A 21,149-nucleotide genomic window follows, 5' to 3' on the forward strand; every position below is an offset into this window, starting at 1 on the left:
CTCCTCTCTCTCTGTCCCTCCTCCTCTCTCCCTCCCTCTCTCTCTGTCCCTCCTCCTCTCTCCCTCCCTCTCTCTCTGTCCCTCCTCCCTCTCTCCCTCCCTCTCTCTCTGTCCCTCCTCCTCTCTCTCTCTCTCTCTCTCCTCCTCTCTCTCTCTCTCTCTCTCTCTCTCTCTCTCTCTCTCTCTCTCCGGCTGCCTGGTTAGCATCACAATGGGCCTGCCCCTCAACCCAGCAGCCGACTCGGCGCCCGCTCAGCACGCCATGCTCTCTCTCATCGCCACAGCCAGACCACCGGCATTCATCACAACCATCGCCAGAGAGGTGAGACCTGACCTCCTGTTTTCATGTCTCCATGTCATCTCCCTGAACCTCTGCTACTCTGTACATTACCTTTCTGCTTTCACACTCCACCCTGCCCTTCCTTTCGCCCTTCCCTTCCTTTTTCCTCCCATCACCCCTTCACCCCCTTACCCTTCCCCCTAACCCCTCACCCCTACCCCTACTACCCTTCCCCTAACCTTTCCCCTCACCCCTAACCTCTTCCCCTAACCTCTTCCCCCTACCCCAACTTCTTCCCCCTAACTTCTTCCCCCTAACTTCTTCCCCCTAACCTCTTCCCCCTAACCTCTTCCCCCTAACCTCTTCCCTAATCTCTTCCCCTACCCCCTTCCCCCTACCCCTCTTCCCCTACCCCTACCCCTCTTCCCCCTACCCTCTTCCCCCTACCTAACCTCTTCCCTAACCTCTTCCCTAACCGCTCCCCTACCCCCTAACCTCTTCCCCTAACCTCTTCCCTAACCCTAACTTCTTCCCCCTACCCCCTAACCTCTTCCCCCAACCGCTTTCCCCTACCCCTAACCTCTTCCCCTAACCCTAACCTCTTCCCAACCCCAACTTCTTCCCCCTACCCCTAACCTCTTCCCCTAACCCTAACTTCTTCCCCCTACCCCTAACCTCTTCCCCTAACCTCTTCCCCTCTACCCCTAACTTTTCCCCCTAATCTCTTCCCCCTAACCCTTTTCCCCTACCCCTAACCTCTTCCCCCTACCCCTAACCTCTTCCCCCTACCCCTAACTTCTTCCCCTAATCTCTTCCCTACTACCCTAACCTCTTCCCCCTACCCCTAACCTCTTTCCCTAACCTCTTCCCCTACCCTAACCTCTTCCCCTAACCTCTTCCCCCTACCCTTAACCTCTTCCCCCTACCTAACCTCTTCCCCCTAACCTCTTCCCCCTACCCCTAACCTCTTCCCCCTACCCCTAACTTCTTCCCCTACCCTAACTTCTTTCCCCTACCCCTAACCTCTTCCCCTACCCCCTAACCTCTTCCCCCTAACCTCTTCCCCCTAACCTCTTCCCCCTACCCCTAACCTCTTCCCCTAACCTCTTCCCCCTAACCGCTTTCCCCTACCCTAACCTCTTCCCCCTAACCTCTTCCCCCTAACCTCTTCCCCTAACCCTAACCTCTTCCCTAACCTCTTCCCCTAACCTCTTCCCCCTAACCCTAACTTCTTCCCCCTACCCCTAACCTCTTCCCCCTACCCCTAACCTCTTCCCCCCTAACCGCTTCCCCTACCCCCTAACCTCTTCCCCTAACCCTAACCTCTTCCCCTAACCCTAACTTCTTCCCCCTACCCCTAACCTCTTCCCCTACCCCCTAACCTCTTCCCCTAACCTCTTCCCTAACCTCTTCCCTCTACCCCTAACTTCTTCCCCTAATCTCTTCCCCTAACCTCTTCCCTAACCTCTTCCCCCTACCCCTAACCTCTTCCCCCTACCCCCCTAACTTCTTCCCTAATCTCTTCCCCCTACCCCTAATCTCTTCCCCTACCCCTAACCTCTTCCCCTACCCCCTAACCTCTTCCCCTAACCTCTTCCCCTACCCTAACCTCTTCCCCCCTAACCTCTTCCCCCTACCCTTAACCTCTTCCCCTACCCCTAACCTCTTCCCCTCCCCCCTAACCTCTTCCCCCTAACCTCTTCCCCTACCCCTAACCTCTTCCCCCTACCCTAACTTCTTTCCCCTACCCCTAACCTCTTCCCTACCCCTAACCTCTTCCCCTAACCTCTTCCTCCTACCCTCCTTAACTCCGTTTTTTGTATCCTGCATGTTAGGTTCACAGACACACAGCCATGCAGGCTAACTCCCAGTCGCAGCAGAATGTCCACACCACCTCTCTGGGCCGAGGCCAAGACGGAGATCATCAGGGTCATAGATATCCTCATTGAGAAGATGCCGACTGACGTCGTGGACCTGCTGGTCGAGGTACGGCTTGCAGTCCAAGACCTGGTCTCTCCACGTTACAATACAACCACATGCTTCAACTTTATTTAACTGTGAATTAGTTTAGAATGAATGGCAGCACCATGAGAAACATGTTTTAGTAGCTCTAGTTTGAGGTGACTGGATGGGGTTTGGACAGGTGGTTATTGCTGGGTATTTCTCTCTTCTTCCTTCCTCTAGGTAATGGACATCATCATGTACTGCATCGAAGGCTCTCTGGTGAAGAAGAAAGGCCTCAATGAGTGTTTCCCTGCTATTTGCAAGTGAGTAATCATGTCCTCATTCCCTGTCCTCGTTCCATGTCCTCGTTCCATGTCCTCGTTCCATGTCCTCGTTCCATGTCCTCGTTCCCTGTCCTCGTTCCCTGTCCTCGTTCCCAGTCCTCGTTCCCAGTCCTCTTCCCAGTCCTCGTTCCATGTTCTCGTTCCCAGTCCTCGTTCCCAGTCCTCGTTCCCAGTCCTCGTTCCCTGTCCTCGTTCCCAGTCCTCGTCCCCAGTCCTCGTCCCCAGTCCTCGTTCCCTGTCCTCGTTCCCAGTCCTCGTTCCCAGTCCTCGTTCCCAGTCCTCGTTCCATGTTCTCGTTCCCTGTCCTCGTTCCCTGTCCTCGTTCCATGTTCTCGTTCCCTGTCCTCGTTCCCAGTCCTCGTTCCCAGTCCTCGTTCCCAGTCCTCGTTCCCTGTCCTCGTTCCCTGTCCTCGTTCCCAGTCCTCGTTCCCAGTCCTCGTTCCCAGTCCTCGTTCCCAGTCCTCGTCCCCAGTCTTCGTCCCCTGTCCTCGTTCCCTAGTCTTCGTTCCCTGTCCTCGTTACCAGTCCTCGTTCCCAGTCCTCGTTCCCAGTCCTCGTTCCCAGTCCTCGTATAATAGTAGGAAATTGAACAACTGAAATGGTCGTTCATTTGTCAGCTAAATATAAACCTTCATGGAGAAGCGGCGGCCATGACGGAAGGCGACGGCCATGACGGAAGGCGGCCATGACGGAAGGCGACGGCCATGACAGCAGGCGACGGCCATGACAGCAGACGGCCATGACGGAAGGCGACGGCCATGACGGAAGGCGACGGCCATGACGGAAGGCGACGGCCATGACAAAGGCGACGACCATGACGGAAGGCGACGGCCATGACAAAGGCGACGGCCATGACAGCAGAAGGCCATGACGGAAGGCGACGGCCATGACGGAAGGCGACGGCCATGACGGAAGGCGGCGGCCATGACGGAAGGCGACGGCCATGACGGAAAGCGACGGCCATGACAGCAGAAGGCCATGACGGAAGGCGGCGGCCATGACGGAAGGCGACGGCCATGACGGAAGGCGACGGCCATGACGGAAGGCGACGGCCATGACAGCAGAAGGCCATGACGGAAGGCGACGGCCATGACGGAAGGCGACGGCCATGACGGAAGGCGGCGGCCATGACAGCAGAAGGCCATGACAGAAGGCGACGGCCATGACGGAAGGCGGCGGCCATGACAGCAGAAGGCCATGACAGCAGAAGGCCATGACAGCAGAAGGCCATGACAACAGAAGGCGACGGCCATGACAGCAATGACAGCAGAAGGCCATGACAGCAGAAGGCGACGGCCATGACAGCAATGACAGCAGAAGGCCATGACAGCAAAAGGCGACGGCCATGACAGCAGAAGGCGACAGCCATGACAGCAGAAGGCGACAGCCATGACAACAGAAGGCGACAGCCATGACAGCAGAAGGCGACGGCCATGACAGCAGAAGGCGACAGCCATGACAGCAGAAGGCGACCATGACAGCAGAAGGCGACAGCCATGACAGCAGAAGGCGACAGCCATGACAGCAGAAGGCGACGGCCATGACTAAATCACAGCTTTCAACCACCATTTTACATCCTCTCCTCCATGCAGCCATTTTGAGTTTTGTAACAGAACAGTGAATGGTTGGTGGCGTTAGTGGCAGTCTCGCTCTTACATCTGTACCGATTGATGTACTGATAGTGTTACTAACAAGACCTTAGAGAGAGAGAGTCGTTGCCTCTTTACTTTTAATGTTGATTCGGGGGAAAGGGTTCGACCCCTTGTGGGTTTGTAGGGGTCAAGGGTCGACCCACGGTGGCCGATGCCTTGTGACGAATGAGCCCTGACCTCTGTGTTCCTTGTTTCGATTCTGTTCAGGTTCTACATGGTGGGATACTGCGACCGGTCACCGTATTGCCGTGGGGGCCCGCCAGGGTTCAGTGGCCCTTTATGATGTCCGCACGGGCAAGTGCCAGGTAAACACACACACACACACCACTAACCTGTGCCTGGGCACCGAGGGGCGGGGGAATCAATGGAAGATAAGAGGGTGATGAATAAACAGCAGACCAGCAGAGAGGCTGTGTTCCTGGAGAGGCCTGATTACCTAGCAGACCATCAGAGGCTGTGTTCCTGGAGAGGCCTGATTACCTAGCAGACCATCAGAGAGGCTGTGTTCCTGGAGAGGCCTGATTACCTAGCAGACCATCAGAGGCTGTGTTCCTGGAGAGGCCTGATTACCTAGCAGACCAACAGAAAGGCTGTGTTCCTGGAGAGGCCTGATTACCTAGCAGACCAACAGAAAGGCTGTGTTCCTGGAGAGGCCTGATTACCTAGCAGACCATCAGAAAGGCTGTGTTCCTGGAGAGGCCTGATTACCTAGCAGACCAACAGAGAGGCTGTGTTCCTGGAGAGGCCTGATTACCTAGCAGACCATCAGAGAGGCTGTGTTCCTGGAGAGGCCTGATTACCTAGCAGACCATCAGAGAGGCTGTGTTCCTGGAGAGGCCTGATTACCTAGCAGACCATCAGAGAGGCTGTGTTCCTGGAGAGGCCTGATTACCTAGCAGACCATCAGAGGCTGTGTTCCTGGAGAGGCCTGATTACCTAGCAGACCATCAGAGAGGCTGTGTTCCTGGAGAGGCCTGATTACCTAGCAGACCATCAGAGAGGCTGTGTTCCTGGAGAGGCCTGATTACCTAGCAGACCATCAGAGAGGCTGTGTTCCTGGAGAGGCCTGATTACCTAGCAGACCATCAGAGAGGCTGTGTTCCTGGAGAGGCCTGATTACCTAGCAGACCATCAGAGAGGCTGTGTTCCTGGAGAGGCCTGATTACCTAGCAGACCATCAGAGAGGCTGTGTTCCTGGAGAGGCCTGATTACCTAGCAGACCATCAGAGAGGCTGTGTTCCTGGAGAGGCCTGATTACCTAGCAGACCATCAGAGAGGCTGTGTTCCTGGAGAGGCCTGATTACCTAGCAGACCAACAGAAAGGCTGTGTTCCTGGAGAGGCCTGATTACCTAGCAGACCAACAGAGGCCTGATTATTTCACAACAATACACACAAATCTAAAGTAAAGGATTGGAATTAAGAACTTATAAATATTAGGACGAGCGATGTCAGAGTGGCATAGACTAAAATACAGTAGAATAAAATAAAGTAATGTAAATAAAATAAAGCAAAATATGTGAACATTATTGAAGTGGCCAGTGCCCTCTATGCACAGTCAAGTCTATGTATATCGGGCAGCAGCCTCTAATGTGCTAGTGATGGCTATTAAACAGTCTGACGGCCTTGAGGTAGAAGCTGTTTTTCAGTCTCTCGGTCCCAGCTTTGATGCACCTGTACTGACCCCGCCTTCTGGATGATAGTGGGGTGAACAGGCAGTGGCTCGGGTGGTTGTTGTCCTTGATCTTTTTGGCCTTCCTGTGGCATCGGGTGCTGTAGGTGTCCTGGAGGGCAGGTAGTTTGCCCCCGGTGATGTGTTGGGCAGACCGCACCACCCTCTGGAGAACCCTGCGGTTTCGGGCGGTGCAGTTGCCATACCAGGCGGTGATACAGCCCGACAGGATGCTCTCAAATGTGCATCTGTAAACGTTTGTGAGGGTTTCAAGTGACAAGCCAAATTTCTTCAGCCTCCTGAGGTTGAAGAGGTGCTTTTGCGCCTTCTTCACCACACTGTTTGTGTGGGTGGACCATTTCAGTTTGTCAGTGATGTGTATGCCGAGGAACTTGAAACTTTCCACCTTCTCCACTGTGGTCCTGTCGATCTTGTTGATGTGGATGGGTGGGCTGCTCCCTCTGCTGTTTCCTGAAGTCCGTGATCAGCTCCTTTTGTTTTGTTGACGTTGAGTGAGAGGTTATTTTCCTGGCACCAGACTCCCAGGGCCCTCACCACCTCCCTGTAGGCAGTCTCGTCATTGTTGGTAATCTACCACTGTAGGGGCGTCTGCAGACTTGATGATTGAGTTGGAGGCGTGCGTGGCCACGCAGTCATGGGTGAACAGGGAGTACAGGAGAGAGCTCAGAACGCACCCTTGTGCTTCCCTGTGTTGAGGATCGGCGAAGTGGAGGTGTTGTTACCTACCCTCACCACCTTGGGGCAGCCTGTCAGGAAGTCCAGGACCCAGTTGCACAGGGCGGGGTTCAGAGCATGCCTCCAGCATAATGACGAGCTTGGAAGGTACAATGGTGTTGAAAGCTGAGTTGTAGTCAATGAACAGCATTCTTACATAGGTATCCCTCTTGTTCAGATGGGATAGGGCACTGTGCAGTGCGATGGTGATTGCATCGTCAGTGGATCTGTTGGGGTGGTATTTAAATTGAAGTGGGTCTACGGGTGTCAGGTAGGGTAGAGGTGATATGATCCTTGACTAGTCTCTCAAAACACTTCATGATGACAGAGGTGAGTGCTACGGGGCGAAGGTCATTTAGTTCAATTACCTTAGCTTTCTTGGGAACAGGAACAATGCTGGCCCTCTTGAAGCAAGTGGGGACAGCAGATTGAGGTAGGGAGAGATTGAATATGTCCGTAAACACACCAGCCAGCTGGTCTGCGCATGCTCTGAGGACGTGGCTGGGGATGCCGTCTGAGTCTGCAGCCTTGCGAGGGTTAACGCGTTTAAATACCTTACTCACGTCGGCTGCAGTGAAGGAGAGTTTTTTGGTAGCGAGTCGTGTCAGTGGCACTGTATTGTCCTCAAAAGCGAGGAAGTTGTTTAGTCTGTCTGGGAGCAAGACATCCTGGTCCGCAACGGGGCTGGTTTTCACAGAGGAGAGCTCACAGTCCTTGATTGTGTGTGTGTGTGTGTGTCAGACCCACGTCGGTGTATTTGGGGAAAGTCTTCAGATCCCTTGACGTTTTTCACAGTTTTCACGTTTCAAAAACGTTTCACGTTTTTCACGTGTTACAGCCTGATTCTTAAATGTATTAAATTATTAATTTGCCGTCATGGCCGTCGCCTTCCGTCTACACACACTACCCATTTTACAAATGTAAAAGAAAAACAAACCGAAATATCACATTTACATAAGTATTCAGACCCTTTACTCAGTACTTTGTTGAAGCACCTTTGGCAGCGATTACAGCCTCAACTCTTCTTGGGTATGACGCTACAAGCTTGGGGAATTTCTCCTATTCTTCTCTGCAGATACTCACAAGCTCTGTCACAGTTGGATGGGTTCAAGCCCGGGCTCTGGCTGGGCCACTCAGAGGCTTGTCCCAAAACCACTCCTGCATTGTCTTGGCTGTGTGCTTATGGGTAGTTGTCCTGTTGGAAGGTGAACCTTCGCCCCAGTCTGAGGTGCTGAGCGCTCTGACGCCTGTTTTCATTAAGGATCTCTCTGTACTTTCCTTTGTTCATATTTTCCTCTGTCCTGACTAGTCTCCCGGCCCCCCCTGCTGCTGAAAAACATCCCCATAGCACAATGCTGCCACCACCATGCTTCACCGTAGGGATGGTGCCTGGTTTCCTCCAGACGTGACGCTTGGCATTCAAGCCAAAGAGTTTAATCTTAGTTTCATCAGACCAGAGAATCTTGTTTCTCATGGTCTGAGAGTCCTTTAGGTTCCTTTTGGCAAACTCCAAGCGGGCTGTCATGTGCTTTTAACTGAGGAGTGGCTTCTGTCTGACCACTCTACCATATAGGCCTGATTGCTGGAGTGCTGCAGAGATGGTTGTCCTTCTGGAAGGTTCTCCCATCTCCACAGAGGAACTCTGGAGCTCTTTCAGAGTGATCATCGGGTTCTTGGTCATCTCCCTGACTAGGTCCCATCTCCCCGATTGCTCAGTTTAGCCGGATGGCCAGCTCTAGGAAGAGTCTTGGTGGTTTCAAACTTCTTCCATTGAAGAATGATGGAGGCCACTGTGTTCTTGGGGGACCTTCAATGCTGCAGACATTTTTTGGTACCCTTCCCCTGATCGAGTCCTTTGACCTCATGGCTTTGGTTTTTTCTCTGACATGCACTGTCAACTGTGGGACCTTATATAGACAGGTGTGTGTGCCTTTCCAAATCACGTCCAATCAATAGAATTTACCACCAGGTGGACTCCAATCAAGTTGTAGAAATATCTCAAGGATGATCAATGGAAACAGGATGCATCTGAGCTCAATTTCGAGTCTCATAGCAAAGGGTCTGAATACTTATGTAAATAAGTTCCTTTTTTAAAGTTTTATATTTTTAAACCAGTTTTCCCTTTGTCATTATTATTGTTTAAATTTTATTAAATTATTATTGTGGTCTGAATAAAGTATTTCCATTTTTAATTAATGTGCAAAGATTTCTAAAAGCTTGTTTTTGATTTGTCATTGTGGGTTATTGTGTCTAGATTGATAAAGACATTTAAAATGTGATGTGCAAATGGTTAAAGAACACAAGGGAAAATAAATAAACGTAAATATGGGTTGTATTTACAATGGTGTGTGTTCTTCACTGGTTGCCCTTTTCTCGTGGCAACAGGTCACAAATCTTGCTGCTGTGATGTCACACTGTGGTATTTCACCCAGTAGATATGGGAGTTTATCAAAAACGGGTTTGTTTTCTAATTCTTTGTGGATCTGAGGGAAATATGTGTCTCTAATATGGTCATACATTGGGCAGGAGGTTAGGAAGTGCAGCTCAGTTTCCACCTCATTTTGTGGGCAGTGAGCACATAGCTTGTCTTCTCCTGAGAGCCAGGTCTGCCTCTCAATAGCAAGGCTAGGGTCACTGAGTCTGTACATAGTCAAAGCTTTCCTTAAGTTTGGGTCTCTCACTCTCTCTCTGTCTCTCACTCTCTCGCTCTCTCTCGCTCTCTCTGTCTCTCTCTTTGTCTCTCTCTCGGTCTCTCTCTCTGTCTCTCTCTTTGTCTCGCTCTCTCTGTCTCTCTCTCTCTCGGTCTCTCTCTGTCTCTCTCTTTGTCTCGCTCTCTCTGTCTCTCTTTGTCTCGCTCTCTCTGTCTCTCTTTGTCTCTCTCTCTTTGTCTCGCTCTCTCTGTCTCTCTTTGTCTCGCTCTCTCTGTCTCTCTTTAACTCACTCTCTCTGTCTCTCTCTCTCTCGGTCTCTCTCTGTCTCTCTCTTTGTCTCGCTCTCTCTCTCTCGTTGTCTCTCTCTCGGTCTCTGTCTCTCTCTTTGTCTCTCTCTCTCTCTTTGTCTCGCTCTCTCTCTCTCGTTGTCTCTCTCTCGGTCTCTGTCTCTCTCTCTCTTTGTCTCTCTCTCTCTGTCTCTCTCTCTCTGTCTCTCTCTTTGTCTCGCTCTCTCTCTCTCTTTGTCTCTCTCTCTCTCTGTCTCTCTTTTTGCCCCCAGAAACAGGAGCTTTCATCTCTGGAGAATAGGGATCCTCCAGCCTCCACAGACCATATATAGTGCACTTGTTTTGACCAGATTCCTATGGACCCTAGTGAAAAGTAGCTCACTACGTAGGGAGTAGGGTGCAATTCGGGACACATACAGTCTGAAGAGTCTCTGTAGTAATCACCCTCACAGTGGGGGGATATACAGGACTTGCTAGTGGGACACACACACACACACACATCAGATCCTTCCTTTAAACGACACACACACACACACACACATCAGATCCTTCCTTTAAACGACACACACACACACACACACACACACACACACACACACACACACAACAGATCCTTCCTTTAAATGAGTGGAGACCAGAGGTGTTGTCCTTAAGTCCAGGCTTAGGGTTTATTTACAGGTGTACACAGAAGGTTACACACACACACACACCATATTTATAGTTCGTCTCCTCTCTGGCCTGTGGTGCCCTTGGTCCAACATCATAAAGCATCTCAACTCTCTGGTGTTAACATCATCTATCTACTGTGTTTCAGTAGGAAACTGCAGGAAAATCTGGTTTTTTGTGTTTTATTTTATTTTTAAATTTGGTGTTTAACATCACAAATGGTTTTTCAACCTCTAAAGTCCATTTTTTAATGTGATGTTTTCTAATGTCACAGCCTTGCATTCATACTGCAGATTAATAGGAGATTAAGACTGAATGGATTTACAAAGACCATGTGGTGTGAGTTGGTTGAAGGACAGACACTGTAGGTTTATGGGAGAACAAATGGTTCATCCTACGCCCTGGCTCCTTAGTCAATACTCAACACTGAAACACTTTAATTATTATATCTTAAAAAATAAATAAAAACATTTAGGAAAATGTTTGTATGTTTATAATGATTTATTAATAGATTGCTATTTGATTTAATTGAATAAGAGCGACACATAGGCAACATGTTTGCTATCTGACTGATATTTAACCACGAGGGTGGCAGTTGTAATTGGTATGTTATTGATCTACTGAACAACACAAACCCGAGGAAGCTATTTATTTTTAATACAATGGTGCCCCATGCTCACCGTCCATCAAGTGTGTGTGTGTGTGTGTGTGTGTGTGTGTGTGTGTGTGTGTGTGTGTGTGTGTGTGTGTGTGTGTGTGTGTGTGTGTGTGTGTGTGTGTGTGTGTGTGTGTGTGTGTGTGCGTGCGTGCGTGCGTGCGTGTGCGTGCGTGCGTGCGTGCGTGCGCAGAGGAGAGAGGCCGAGAGATTTGTTTTGGAGCACTCTTTCCACTCCTTGGATTCTGTGTAGTCACTGTCAGCGTGACTTCTAACTCTGTCTTGAATGGTCATTGATTAGAGGTCTAGCACTATAGAGAAGTCAATTACACCTCTATCCCTCCACTCCTCCATCCCTCCACTCCTCTAACCCTCCACTCCTCTAACCCTCCACTCCTCTAACCCTCCACTCCTCCATCCCTCCACTCCTCCAACCCTCCACTCCTCTAACCCTCCACTCCTCTAACCCTCCACTACTCTATCCCTCCACTCCTCTATCCCTCCACTCCTCTAACCCTCCACTCCTCTATCCCTCCACTCCTCTATCCCTCCACTCCTCTATCCCTCCACTCCTCTATCCCTCCACTCCTCCACTCCTTTATCCCTCCACTCCTCTATCCCTCCACTCCTCTATCCCTCCACTCCTCTATCCCTCCACTCCTCCATTCCTCCACTCCTCTATCCCTCCACTCCTCTAACCCTCCACTCCTCTATCCCTCCACTCCTCTATCCCTCCACTCCTCTATCCCTCCACTCCTCCATTCCTCTGTCCCTCCACTCCTCTATCCCTCCACTCATCTAACCCTCCACTACTCTATCCCTCCACTCCTCTAACCCTCCACTCCTCTAACCCTCCACTCTCTATCCATCCACTCCTCTAACCCTCCACTCCTCTATCCCTCCACTCCCTCTATCCCTCCACTCCTCTATCCCTCCACTCCTCTATCCCTCCACTCCTCTATCCCTCCACTCCTCTATCCCTCCACTCCTCTAACCCTCCACTCTCTATCCCTCCACTCCTCTATCCCTCCACTCCTCTATCCCTCCACTCCTCCATTCCTCTGTCCCTCCACCTCTATCCCTCCACTCATCTAACCCTCCACTACTCTATCCCTCCACTCCTCTAACCCTCCACTCCTCTAACCCTCCACTCCTCTATCCCTCCACTCCTCTATCCATCCACTCCTCTAACCCTCCACTCCTCTATCCCTCCACTCCTCTATCCCTCCACTCCTCTATCCCTCCACTCCTCTATCCCTCCACTCCTCTATCCCTCCACTCCTCTAACCCTCCACTCCTCTATCCCTCCACTCCTCTATCCCTCCACTCCTCTATCCCTCCACTCCTCTATCCCTCCACTCCTCTAACCCTCCACTCCTCTATCCCTCCATTCCTCTAACCCTCCACTCCTCTAACCCTCCACTCCTCCAACCCTCCACTCCTCTATCCCTCCACTCCTCCAACCCTCCACTCCTCTATCCCTCCACTCCTCTATCCCTCCACTCCTCTAACCCTCCACTCCTCTATCCCTCCACTCCTCTATCCCTCCACCCCTCTATCCCTCCACTCCTCTAACCCTCCACTCCTCTAACCCTCCACTCCTCTTATCCCTCTCCACTCCTCTATCCCTCCACTCTCTATCCCTCCACTCCTCCACTCCTTTATCCTCCACTCCTCTATCCCTCCACTCCTCTATCCCTCCACTCCTCCACTCCTCTATCCCTCCACTCCTCCACTCCTCTAACCTCCACTCCTCTAACCTCCACCTCTATCCCTCCACTCCTCTATCCCTCCACTCCTCTATCCCTCCACTCCTCTATCCCTCCACCTTATCCCTCCACCTCTATCCCTCCACTCCTCTATCCCTCCACTCCTCTATCCCTCCACTCCTCTAACCCTCCACTCCTCTATCCCTCCACTCCTCTATCCCTCCACTCCTCTAACCCTCCACTCCTCTATCCCTCCACTCCTCTATCCCTCCACTCCTCTAACCTCCACTCCTCCCTCCACTCCTCTAACCTCCACCTCTATCCCTCCACTCCTCTATCCCTCCACTCCTCTAACCCTCCACTCCTCTATCCATCCACTCCTCTATCCCTCCACTCCTCTATCCCTCCACTCCTCTATCCCTCCACTCTCTATCCCTCCACTCCTCTATCCCTCCACTCCTCTAACCCTCCACTCCTCTAACCCTCCACTCCTCTATCCCTCCACTCCTCTATCCCTCCACTCCTCTATCCCTCCACTCCTCTATCCCTCCACTCCTCTAACCCTCCACTCCTCTATCCCTCCACTCCTCCACTCCCTCCACTCCTCTATCCCTCCACTCTCTATCCCTCCACTCCTCTAACCCTCCACTCCTCTAACCTCCACTCCTCTATCCCTCCACCCCTCTATCCCTCCACTCCTCTATCCCTCCACTCCTCTAACCCTCCACTCCTATCCCTCCACTCCTCCATCCCTCCACTCCTCTATCCCTCCACTCCTCCATCCCTCCACTCCTCTATCCCTCCACTCCTCTAACCCTCCACTCCTCTAACCCTCCACTCCTCTATCCCTCCACTCCTCTATCCCTCCACTCCTCTAACCCTCCACTCCTCTATCCCTCCACTCCTCTATCCCTCCACTCCTCTATCCCTCCACTCCTCCATCCCTCCACCCTCTATCCCTCCACTCCTCTAACCCTCCACTCCTCTATCCCTCCACTCCCCTCTATCCCTCCACTCCTCTAACCCTCCACTCCTCTAACCCTCCACTCCTCTAACCCTCCACTCCTCTAACCCTCCACTCCTCTAACCCTCCACTCCTCCATCCCTCCACTCCTCTATCCCTCCACTCCTCTAACCCTCCACTCCTCTAACCCTCCACTCCTCCAACCCTCCACTCCTCCATCCCTCCACTCCTCTATCCCTCCACTCCTCTATCCCTCCACTCCTCTATCCCTCCACTCCTCTATCCCTCCACTCCTCTATCCCTCTGTCCCTCCACTCCTCTAACCCTCCACTCCTCTATCCCTCCACCCCTCTATCCCTCCACTCCTCTATCCCTCCACTCCTCTAACCCTCCACCCCTCCATCCCTCCACTCCTCTATCCCTCCACTCCTCTATCCCTCCACTCCTCTAACCCTCCACTCCTCTATCCCTCCACTCCTCTATCCCTCCACTCTCTCTACCCCTCCACTCCTCTATCCCTCCACTCCTCTATCCCTCCACTCCCCTCTATCCCTCCACTTTCTATCCCTCCACTCCTCTATCCCTCCACTCCTCTATCCCTCCACTCCTCCATCCCTCCACTCCTCTATCCCTCTATCCCTCCACTCCTCTATCCCTCCACTCCTCTAACCCTCCACCTCTAACCCTCACTCCTCTTTCCCTCCACTCCTCTATCCCTCCACTCCTCCATCCCTCCACTCCCTCTATCCCTCCATCCTCCATCCTCCACTCCTCTATCCCTCCACTCCTCTAACCCTCCACTCCTCTATCCCTCCACTCCTCTATCCCTCCACTCCTCTAACCCTCCACTCCTTAACCTCCACTCCTCTAACCTCCACCCGTCCATCCCTCCACTCCTCTATCCCTCCACTCCTCTAACCCTCTAACCTCCACTCCTCCAACCCCTCCACTCCTCCATCCCTCCACTCTCTATCCCTCCAATTCCTCTATCCTCCACTCCTCCAACCCTCCACTCCTCCATCCCTCCACTCCTCTATCCCTCCACTCCTCTATCCCCTCCACTCCTCTAACCCTCCACTCCTCTAACCCTCCACTCCTCTATCCCTCCACTCCTCTATCCCTCTGTCCCTCCACTCCTCTAACCCTCCACTCCTCTATCCCTCCACCCCTCTATCCCTCCACTCCTCTATCCCTCCACTCCTCTAACCTCCACTCCTCTATCCCTCCACTCCTCCATCCCTCCACTCCTCTATCCCTCCACTCCTCTAACCCTCCACTCCTCTATCCCTCCACTCCTCTACCCTCCACTCCTCTAACCCTCCACTCCTCTAACCCTCCACTCCTCTATCCCTCCACTCCTCTATCCCTCCACTCCTCTATCCCTCCACTCCTCTATCCCTCCACTCCTCTATTCCTCCATCCCTCCACTCCTCTATCCCTCTATCCCTCCACTCCTCTATCCCTCCACTCCTCTAACCCTCCACTCCTCTAACCCTCCACTCCTCTATCCCTCCACTCCTCTATCCCTCCACTCCTCCATCCCTCCACTCCTCTATCCCTCCACTCCTCCATCCCTCCACTCCTCCATCCCTCCACTCCTCTATCCCTCCACTCCTCTAACCCTCCACTCCTCTATCCCTCCACTCCTCTATCCCTCCACTCCTCTAACCCTCCACTCCTCTAACCCTCCACTCCTCTAACCTCCACTCCTCTAACCCTCCACTCCTCCATCCCTCCACTCCTCTATCCCTCCACTCCTCTAACCCTCTAACCCTCCACTCCTCCAACCCTCCACTCCTCCATCCCTCCACTCCTCTATCCCTCCACTCCTCTATCCCTCCACTCCTCTATCCCTCCACTCCTCTAACCCTCCACTCCTCTATCCCTCCACTCCTCTAACCCTCCACTCCTCTATCCCTCCACTCCTCTAACCATCCACTCCTCTATCCCCACTACTCTAACCCTCCACTCCTCTATCCCTCCACTCCTCTATCCCTCCACTCCTCTAACCCTCCACTCCTCTAACCCTCCACTCCTCTATCCCTCCACTCCTCTATCCCTCCACTCCTCTAACCCTCCACTCCTCTAACCCTCCACTCTTCTATCCCTCCACTCCTCTATCCCTCCACTACTCTAACCCTCCACTCCTCTATCCCTCCACTACTCTATCCCTCCACTCCTCTATCCCTCCACTACTCTAACCCTCCACTCCTCTATCCCTCCACTACTCTAACCCTCCACTCCTCTATCCCTCCACTCCTCTATCCCTCTCACCACTCGGAGTCAGAAGAGGAGTGTTTAAAAACAAACAAGGTCTTTACCTGGCAGATGGACCAGCCCACTGTGTTTACCTGGCAGATGGACCAGCCCACTGTGTTTACCTGGCAGATGGACCAGCCCACTGTGTTTACCTGGCAGATGGACCAGCCCACTGTGTTTACCTGGCAGATGGACCAGCCCACTGTGTTTACCTGGCAGATGGACCAGCCCACTGTGTTTACCTGGCAGATGGACCAGCCCACTGTGTTTACCTGGCAGATGGACCAACCCACTGTGTTTACCTGGCAGATGGACCAGCCCACTGTGTTTACCTGGCAGATGGACCAGCCCACTGTGTTTACCTGGCAGATGGACCAGCCCACTGTGTTTACCTGGCAGATGGACCAGCCCACTGTGTTTACCTGGCAGATGGACCAGCCCACTGTGTTTACCTGGCAGATGGACCAACCCACTGTGTTTACCTTGCAGATGGACCAGCCCACTGTGTTTGTGTGCTGTTGTGTTATTGAACATTGGAAAAGCACCGCCTTGTTTCCCCACAGCTATTTGTAGATATTGGACCCCCTCCCCATACACAGCAACACACACGCCCCCCTCCCACCGATACAACGCTGTGCTCTGCAGACGGTAGCATTCTGGTGAACAACATGCCGATTGCAGTCGAAAGGATTTTGTCCTAGAGGACAGAACTCTTCCTCCCTCTTTCTTCCTCTTCTTCCCTCTTCCTCCTCTTCCTCCCTCTTCCTCCCTCCTTCCTCTTCTTCCCTCTTCCCCCTCTTCTCCCTCTTCCTCCCTCTTCCTCCTCTTCTTCCCTCTTCCTCCCTCTTCCCCCTCTTCCTCCCTCTTCTTCCCTCTTCTTCCCTCTTCCTCCCTCTTCCTCCCTCTTCTTCCCTCTTCCTCCCTCTTCTTCCCTCTTCTTCCCTCTTCCTCCCTCTTCCTCCCTCTTCTTCCCTCTTCTTCCCTCTTCTTCCCTCTTCTTCCCTCTTCCTCCCTCTTCCTCCCTCTTCCTCCCTCTTTCTTCCCTCTTCCTCCTCTTCTTCCCTCTTCTTCCCTCTTCCTCCCTCTTCTTCCCTCTTCTTCCCTCTTCTTCCCTCTTCCTCCCTCTTCTTCCCTCTTCCTCCCTCTTCTTCCCTCTTCCTCCCTCTTCTTCCCTCTTCTTCCCTCTTCTTCCCTCTTCTTCCCTCTTCTTCCCTCTTCCTCCCTCTTCTTCCCTCTTTCCTCTTCCTCCCTCTTCTTCCCAGCGTGTTTTTATAATATGGATTCATCTCTGAAGGCTCTCCACCAAGGACACAGTATTGTACTGAAACACCTTCCCTCCAAATGGAGGGGAGAACCCACCCTAGTGATAAAAACAATCATACAATTCCCCTCTAATCCTGTTTTGTGTTTCATGCGCCGAGCCGACGGCGAGGACAAAATAAAAAAGGAGACATTTTTTGGTCGTTTTTTTTTGTTGTAAATTTGACGGCGTATTGTGGTAAATGGAGCGGGGTCAGTGTCCTTTCCTTGGCTGTATCGATTCGCCCTTCAGCTGTTGGCGGCTGGGCGCGAGGAGAGGGAGGCGAGGGGAGAGCAGAGGAGAGGAGACTGGGGGGGGGCGGGAGGCGAAACGAAGCAGGGACTCTGCTGTTGATAAATCCACACGATGTCTCTGGGAGCGTTATTGACTCTGCTGCAGCTACTGGTGCTTCGTTATTCACCACGTCGCCATGACAATCAGGAAGAAACACAGGACGGCAATGAGCCTGCTGCAGATTCAGCCTCTCTCTCTCTCTGTCGCTCTCTCTCTCTGTCGCTCTCTCTCTGTCGCTCTCTCTCTGTCGCTCTCTCTGTCGCTCTCTCTGTCGCTCTCTCTGTCGCTCTCTCTTGTCGCTCTCTCTGTCGCTCCCTCTCTGTCGCTCTCTCTCCCTCTCTGTCGCTCTCTCTCTCTTTCTGTCGCTCTCTCTCTCTGTCGCTCTCTCTCTCTGTCGCTCTCTCTCTCTGTCGCTCTCTCTCTGTCGCTCTCTCTGTCGCTCTCTCTCTCTCTGTCGCTCTCTCTCTCTCTCTCTCTGTCGCTCTCTCTCTCTCTCTGTCGCTCTCTCTCTCTGTCGCTCTCTGTCGCTCTCTCTGTCGCTCTCTCTGTCGCTCTCTCTGTCGCTCTCTCTCTCTCTCTCTCTGTCGCTCTCTGTCGCTCTCTCTCTCTCTCTCTGTCGCTCTCTCTCTCTCTCTCTGTCGCTCTCTCTCTCTCTCTGTCGCTCTGTCGCTCTCTCTCTCTCTCTGTTGCTCTCTCTCTCTCTCTGTCGCTCTCTCTCTCTGTCTCTGTCGCTCTCTCTCTCTGTCGCTCTCTCTCTCTCTGTCGCTCTCTCTCTCTGTCGCTCTCTTTCTCTCTCTCTGTCGCTCTCTCTCTCTGTCGCTCTCTCTGTCGCTCTCTCTCTGTTGCTCTCTCTCTCTCTGTCGCTCTCTCTCTGTCGCTCTGTCGCTCTCTCTCGCTCTGTCGCTCTCTCTCTCTCTGTCGCTCTCTCTCTGTCGCTCTGTCGCTCTCTCTCGCTCTGTCGCTCTCTCTGTCGCTCTCTCTCTCTCTGTCGCTCTCTCTGTCGCTCTCTCTCTCTCTGTCGCTCTCTCTGTCGCTCTCTCTCTCTGTCGCTCTCTCTCCCTCTCTGTCGCTCTCTCTCTGTCGCTCTCTCTCTGTCGCTTTCTCTCTTTCTGTCGCTCTCTCTCTTTCTGTCGCTCTCTCTCTCTCTCTGTCGCTCTCTCTCTCTCTCTCTCTCTGTCGCTCTCTCTCTCTCTCTGTCGCTCTCTCTCTCTCTCTGTCGCTCTCTCTCTCTTTCTCTCTCTCTCTCTCTCTCTTCATTTCCCTTCCTATTGTGTGATGTGGCAGCATAGAGAGATTAGAACGATTCAGAAAATAAAATTGGGGTAAAATAAATCCTAACGTGTGTTAAATGTTACCGTTGTGGCGTTGCTATTGGATAAGAATGACATTCAGGAAGTATTCTGACCCCTGGACTTTTTCCACACGTTACGGCATAATTCTAAAATTCATCCATCTGTGTCCATAGGAACAAAACTAGTGATTGTAGTTCTGTCAGTCTCTTTCTGTGTGTGACCAGACACACAGTTACACACAGTTACCCAGGAATCTAGGAGAAAATTGATTGATAGATTGAGTTGTTTACAGTACTTAGGATAAAAAATCATTCTCACCTTACTGTCTAGGTATTTAAGTCAGTTATCTCTGGTGTGTGTATATATATATATATATATTTATTTTTATTTAAACTAGACAAGTCGGTAAAGAACAAATTCTTATTTACAATGACGACCTGCCCCGGCCAAACCTGGACGACTGGGCCAATTGTGCGCCGCCCTATGGGACTCCCTTATCACGGCCGTTTGTGATACAGCCAGGAATCGAACCAGGGTCTGTAGACCGATGCGTCACTCGGGAGGCCTCTGAACATTCGCTGTGTTTTATGTCTGCTTTTAACTCCCATGTTCTCGGGCTCGACTGACACCCCACTACGGTAATTGAACAAACAACGCTTACCTTTTCATCCCACTGTCACACAATCAATCCCTCACAACATCGAGTTGTGTGAAATCTTTAGCTCATCGGCTGCAAAGGTGTGAGGCGTCTTAGACTGATGGGGAGGAACATAGGACTGCTGTGTGGGGGGTATAGGACTGCTGTGTGGGGGATAGGACTGCTGTGTGGGGGGTATAGGACTGCTGTGGGGGGGTATAGGACTGCTGTGTGGGGTATAGGACTGCTGTGTGGGGGGGGTATAGGACTGCTGTGTGGGGGTTTAGGACTGCTGTGTGGGGGGGGTATAGGACTGCTGTGTGGGGGTTTAGGACTGCTGTGTGGGGGGTATAGGACTGCTGTGGGGGTATAGGACTGCTGTGTGGGGGGTATAGGATTGCTGTGTGGGGGGTATAGGACTGCTGTGTGGGGGTTTAGGACTGCTGTGTGGGGGGGTATAGGACTGCTGTGTGGGGGTTTAGGACTGCTGTGTGGGGGGTATAGGACTGCTGTGTGGGGGGGGTAGGACTGCTGTGTGGGGGGTATAGGACTGCTGTGTGGGGGGTATAGGACTGCTGTGTGGGGGTATAGGACTGCTGTGTGGGGGGTATAGGACTGCTGTGTGTGGGGGGGGATAGGACTGCTGTGTGGGGGTATAGGACTGCTGTGTGGGGGGTATAGGACTGCTGTGTGGGGGGATAGGACTGCTGTGTGGGGGGTATAGGACTGCTGTGGGGGGTATAGGACTGCTGTGTGGGGGTTTAGGACTGCTGTGTGGGGGGTATAGGACTGCTGTGTGGGGGTTTAGGACTGCTGTGTGGGGGTATAGGACTGCTGTGTGGGGGGTATAGGACTGCTGTGTGGGGGGTATAGGACTGCTGTGTGTGGGGGTATAGGACTGCTGTGTGGGGGGTATAGGACTGCTGTGTGGGGGGTATAGGACTGCTGTGTGGGGGTATAGGACTGCTTTGTGGGGGGTATAGGACTGCTGTGGGGGGGGTATAGGACTGCTGTGGGGGTATAGGACTGCTGTGGGGGGGTATAGGACTGCTGTGGGGGTTTAGGACTGCTGTGTGGGGGTATAGGACTGCTGTGTGGGGGTTTAGGACTGCTGTGTGGGGGGGTATAGGACTGCTGTGTGGGGGGTATAGGACTGCTGTGTGGGGGGTATAGGACTGCTGTGTGTGGGGGATAGGACTGCTGTGTGGGGGGTATAGGACTGCTGTGTGGGGGGGTATAGGACTGCTGTGTGGGGGGTATAGGACTGCTGTGTGGGGGGATAGGACTGCTGTGTGGGGGTATAGGACTGCTGTGGGGGGTATAGGACTGCTGTGGGGGGGTATAGGACTGCTGTGGGGGGTATAGGACTGCTGTGTGGGGGGTATAGGACTGCTGTGGGGGTATAGGACTGCTGTGGGGGGTATAGGACTGCTGTGTGGGGGGGGTATAGGACTGCTGTGTGGGGGATAGGACTGCTGTGTGGGGGGTATAGGACTGCTGTGGGGGGTATAGGACTGCTGTGTGGGGGTTTAGGACTGCTGTGTGGGGGTATAGGACTGCTGTGTGTGGGGGGTTTAGGACTGCTGTGTGGGGGGTATAGGACTGCTGTGTGGGGGTTTAGGACTGCTGTGTGGGGGGTATAGGACTGCTGTGTGTGGGGGTATAGGACTGCTGTGTGGGGGTATAGGACTGCTGTGTGGGGGGGGGTATAGGACTGCTGTGTGGGGGTATAGGACTGCTGTGTGGGGGTATAGGACTGCTGTGTGGGGGTATAGGACTGCTGTGGGGGGTATAGGACTGCTGTGTGGGG

At 52.8% G+C, this 21,149-nt stretch overlaps 1 protein-coding gene across 1 annotated transcript in view; it reads left to right on the plus strand.

Annotated features, from left to right (window-relative positions):
• Positions 1-2,188: 2,188 nt before the first annotated feature.
• LOC115125050 (WD repeat-containing protein 7-like) overlaps positions 2,189-21,149 on the plus strand; it is a 37,008-nt gene continuing 18,047 nt past the window's right edge. Inside the window, exons 1-3 of the mRNA XM_065016231.1 lie at positions 2,189-2,266; positions 2,465-2,547; positions 4,428-4,525. Coding sequence (XP_064872303.1) covers positions 2,523-2,547; positions 4,428-4,525 — 123 coding nt within the window. The 5' untranslated portion in view covers positions 2,189-2,266; positions 2,465-2,522. The remainder of the gene's footprint in view (positions 2,267-2,464; positions 2,548-4,427; positions 4,526-21,149) is intronic.

Source organism: Oncorhynchus nerka, unplaced genomic scaffold (genome assembly GCF_034236695.1).
Source record: "Oncorhynchus nerka isolate Pitt River unplaced genomic scaffold, Oner_Uvic_2.0 unplaced_scaffold_1078, whole genome shotgun sequence".
Taxonomy (NCBI): Eukaryota; Metazoa; Chordata; class Actinopteri; order Salmoniformes; family Salmonidae; genus Oncorhynchus; species Oncorhynchus nerka.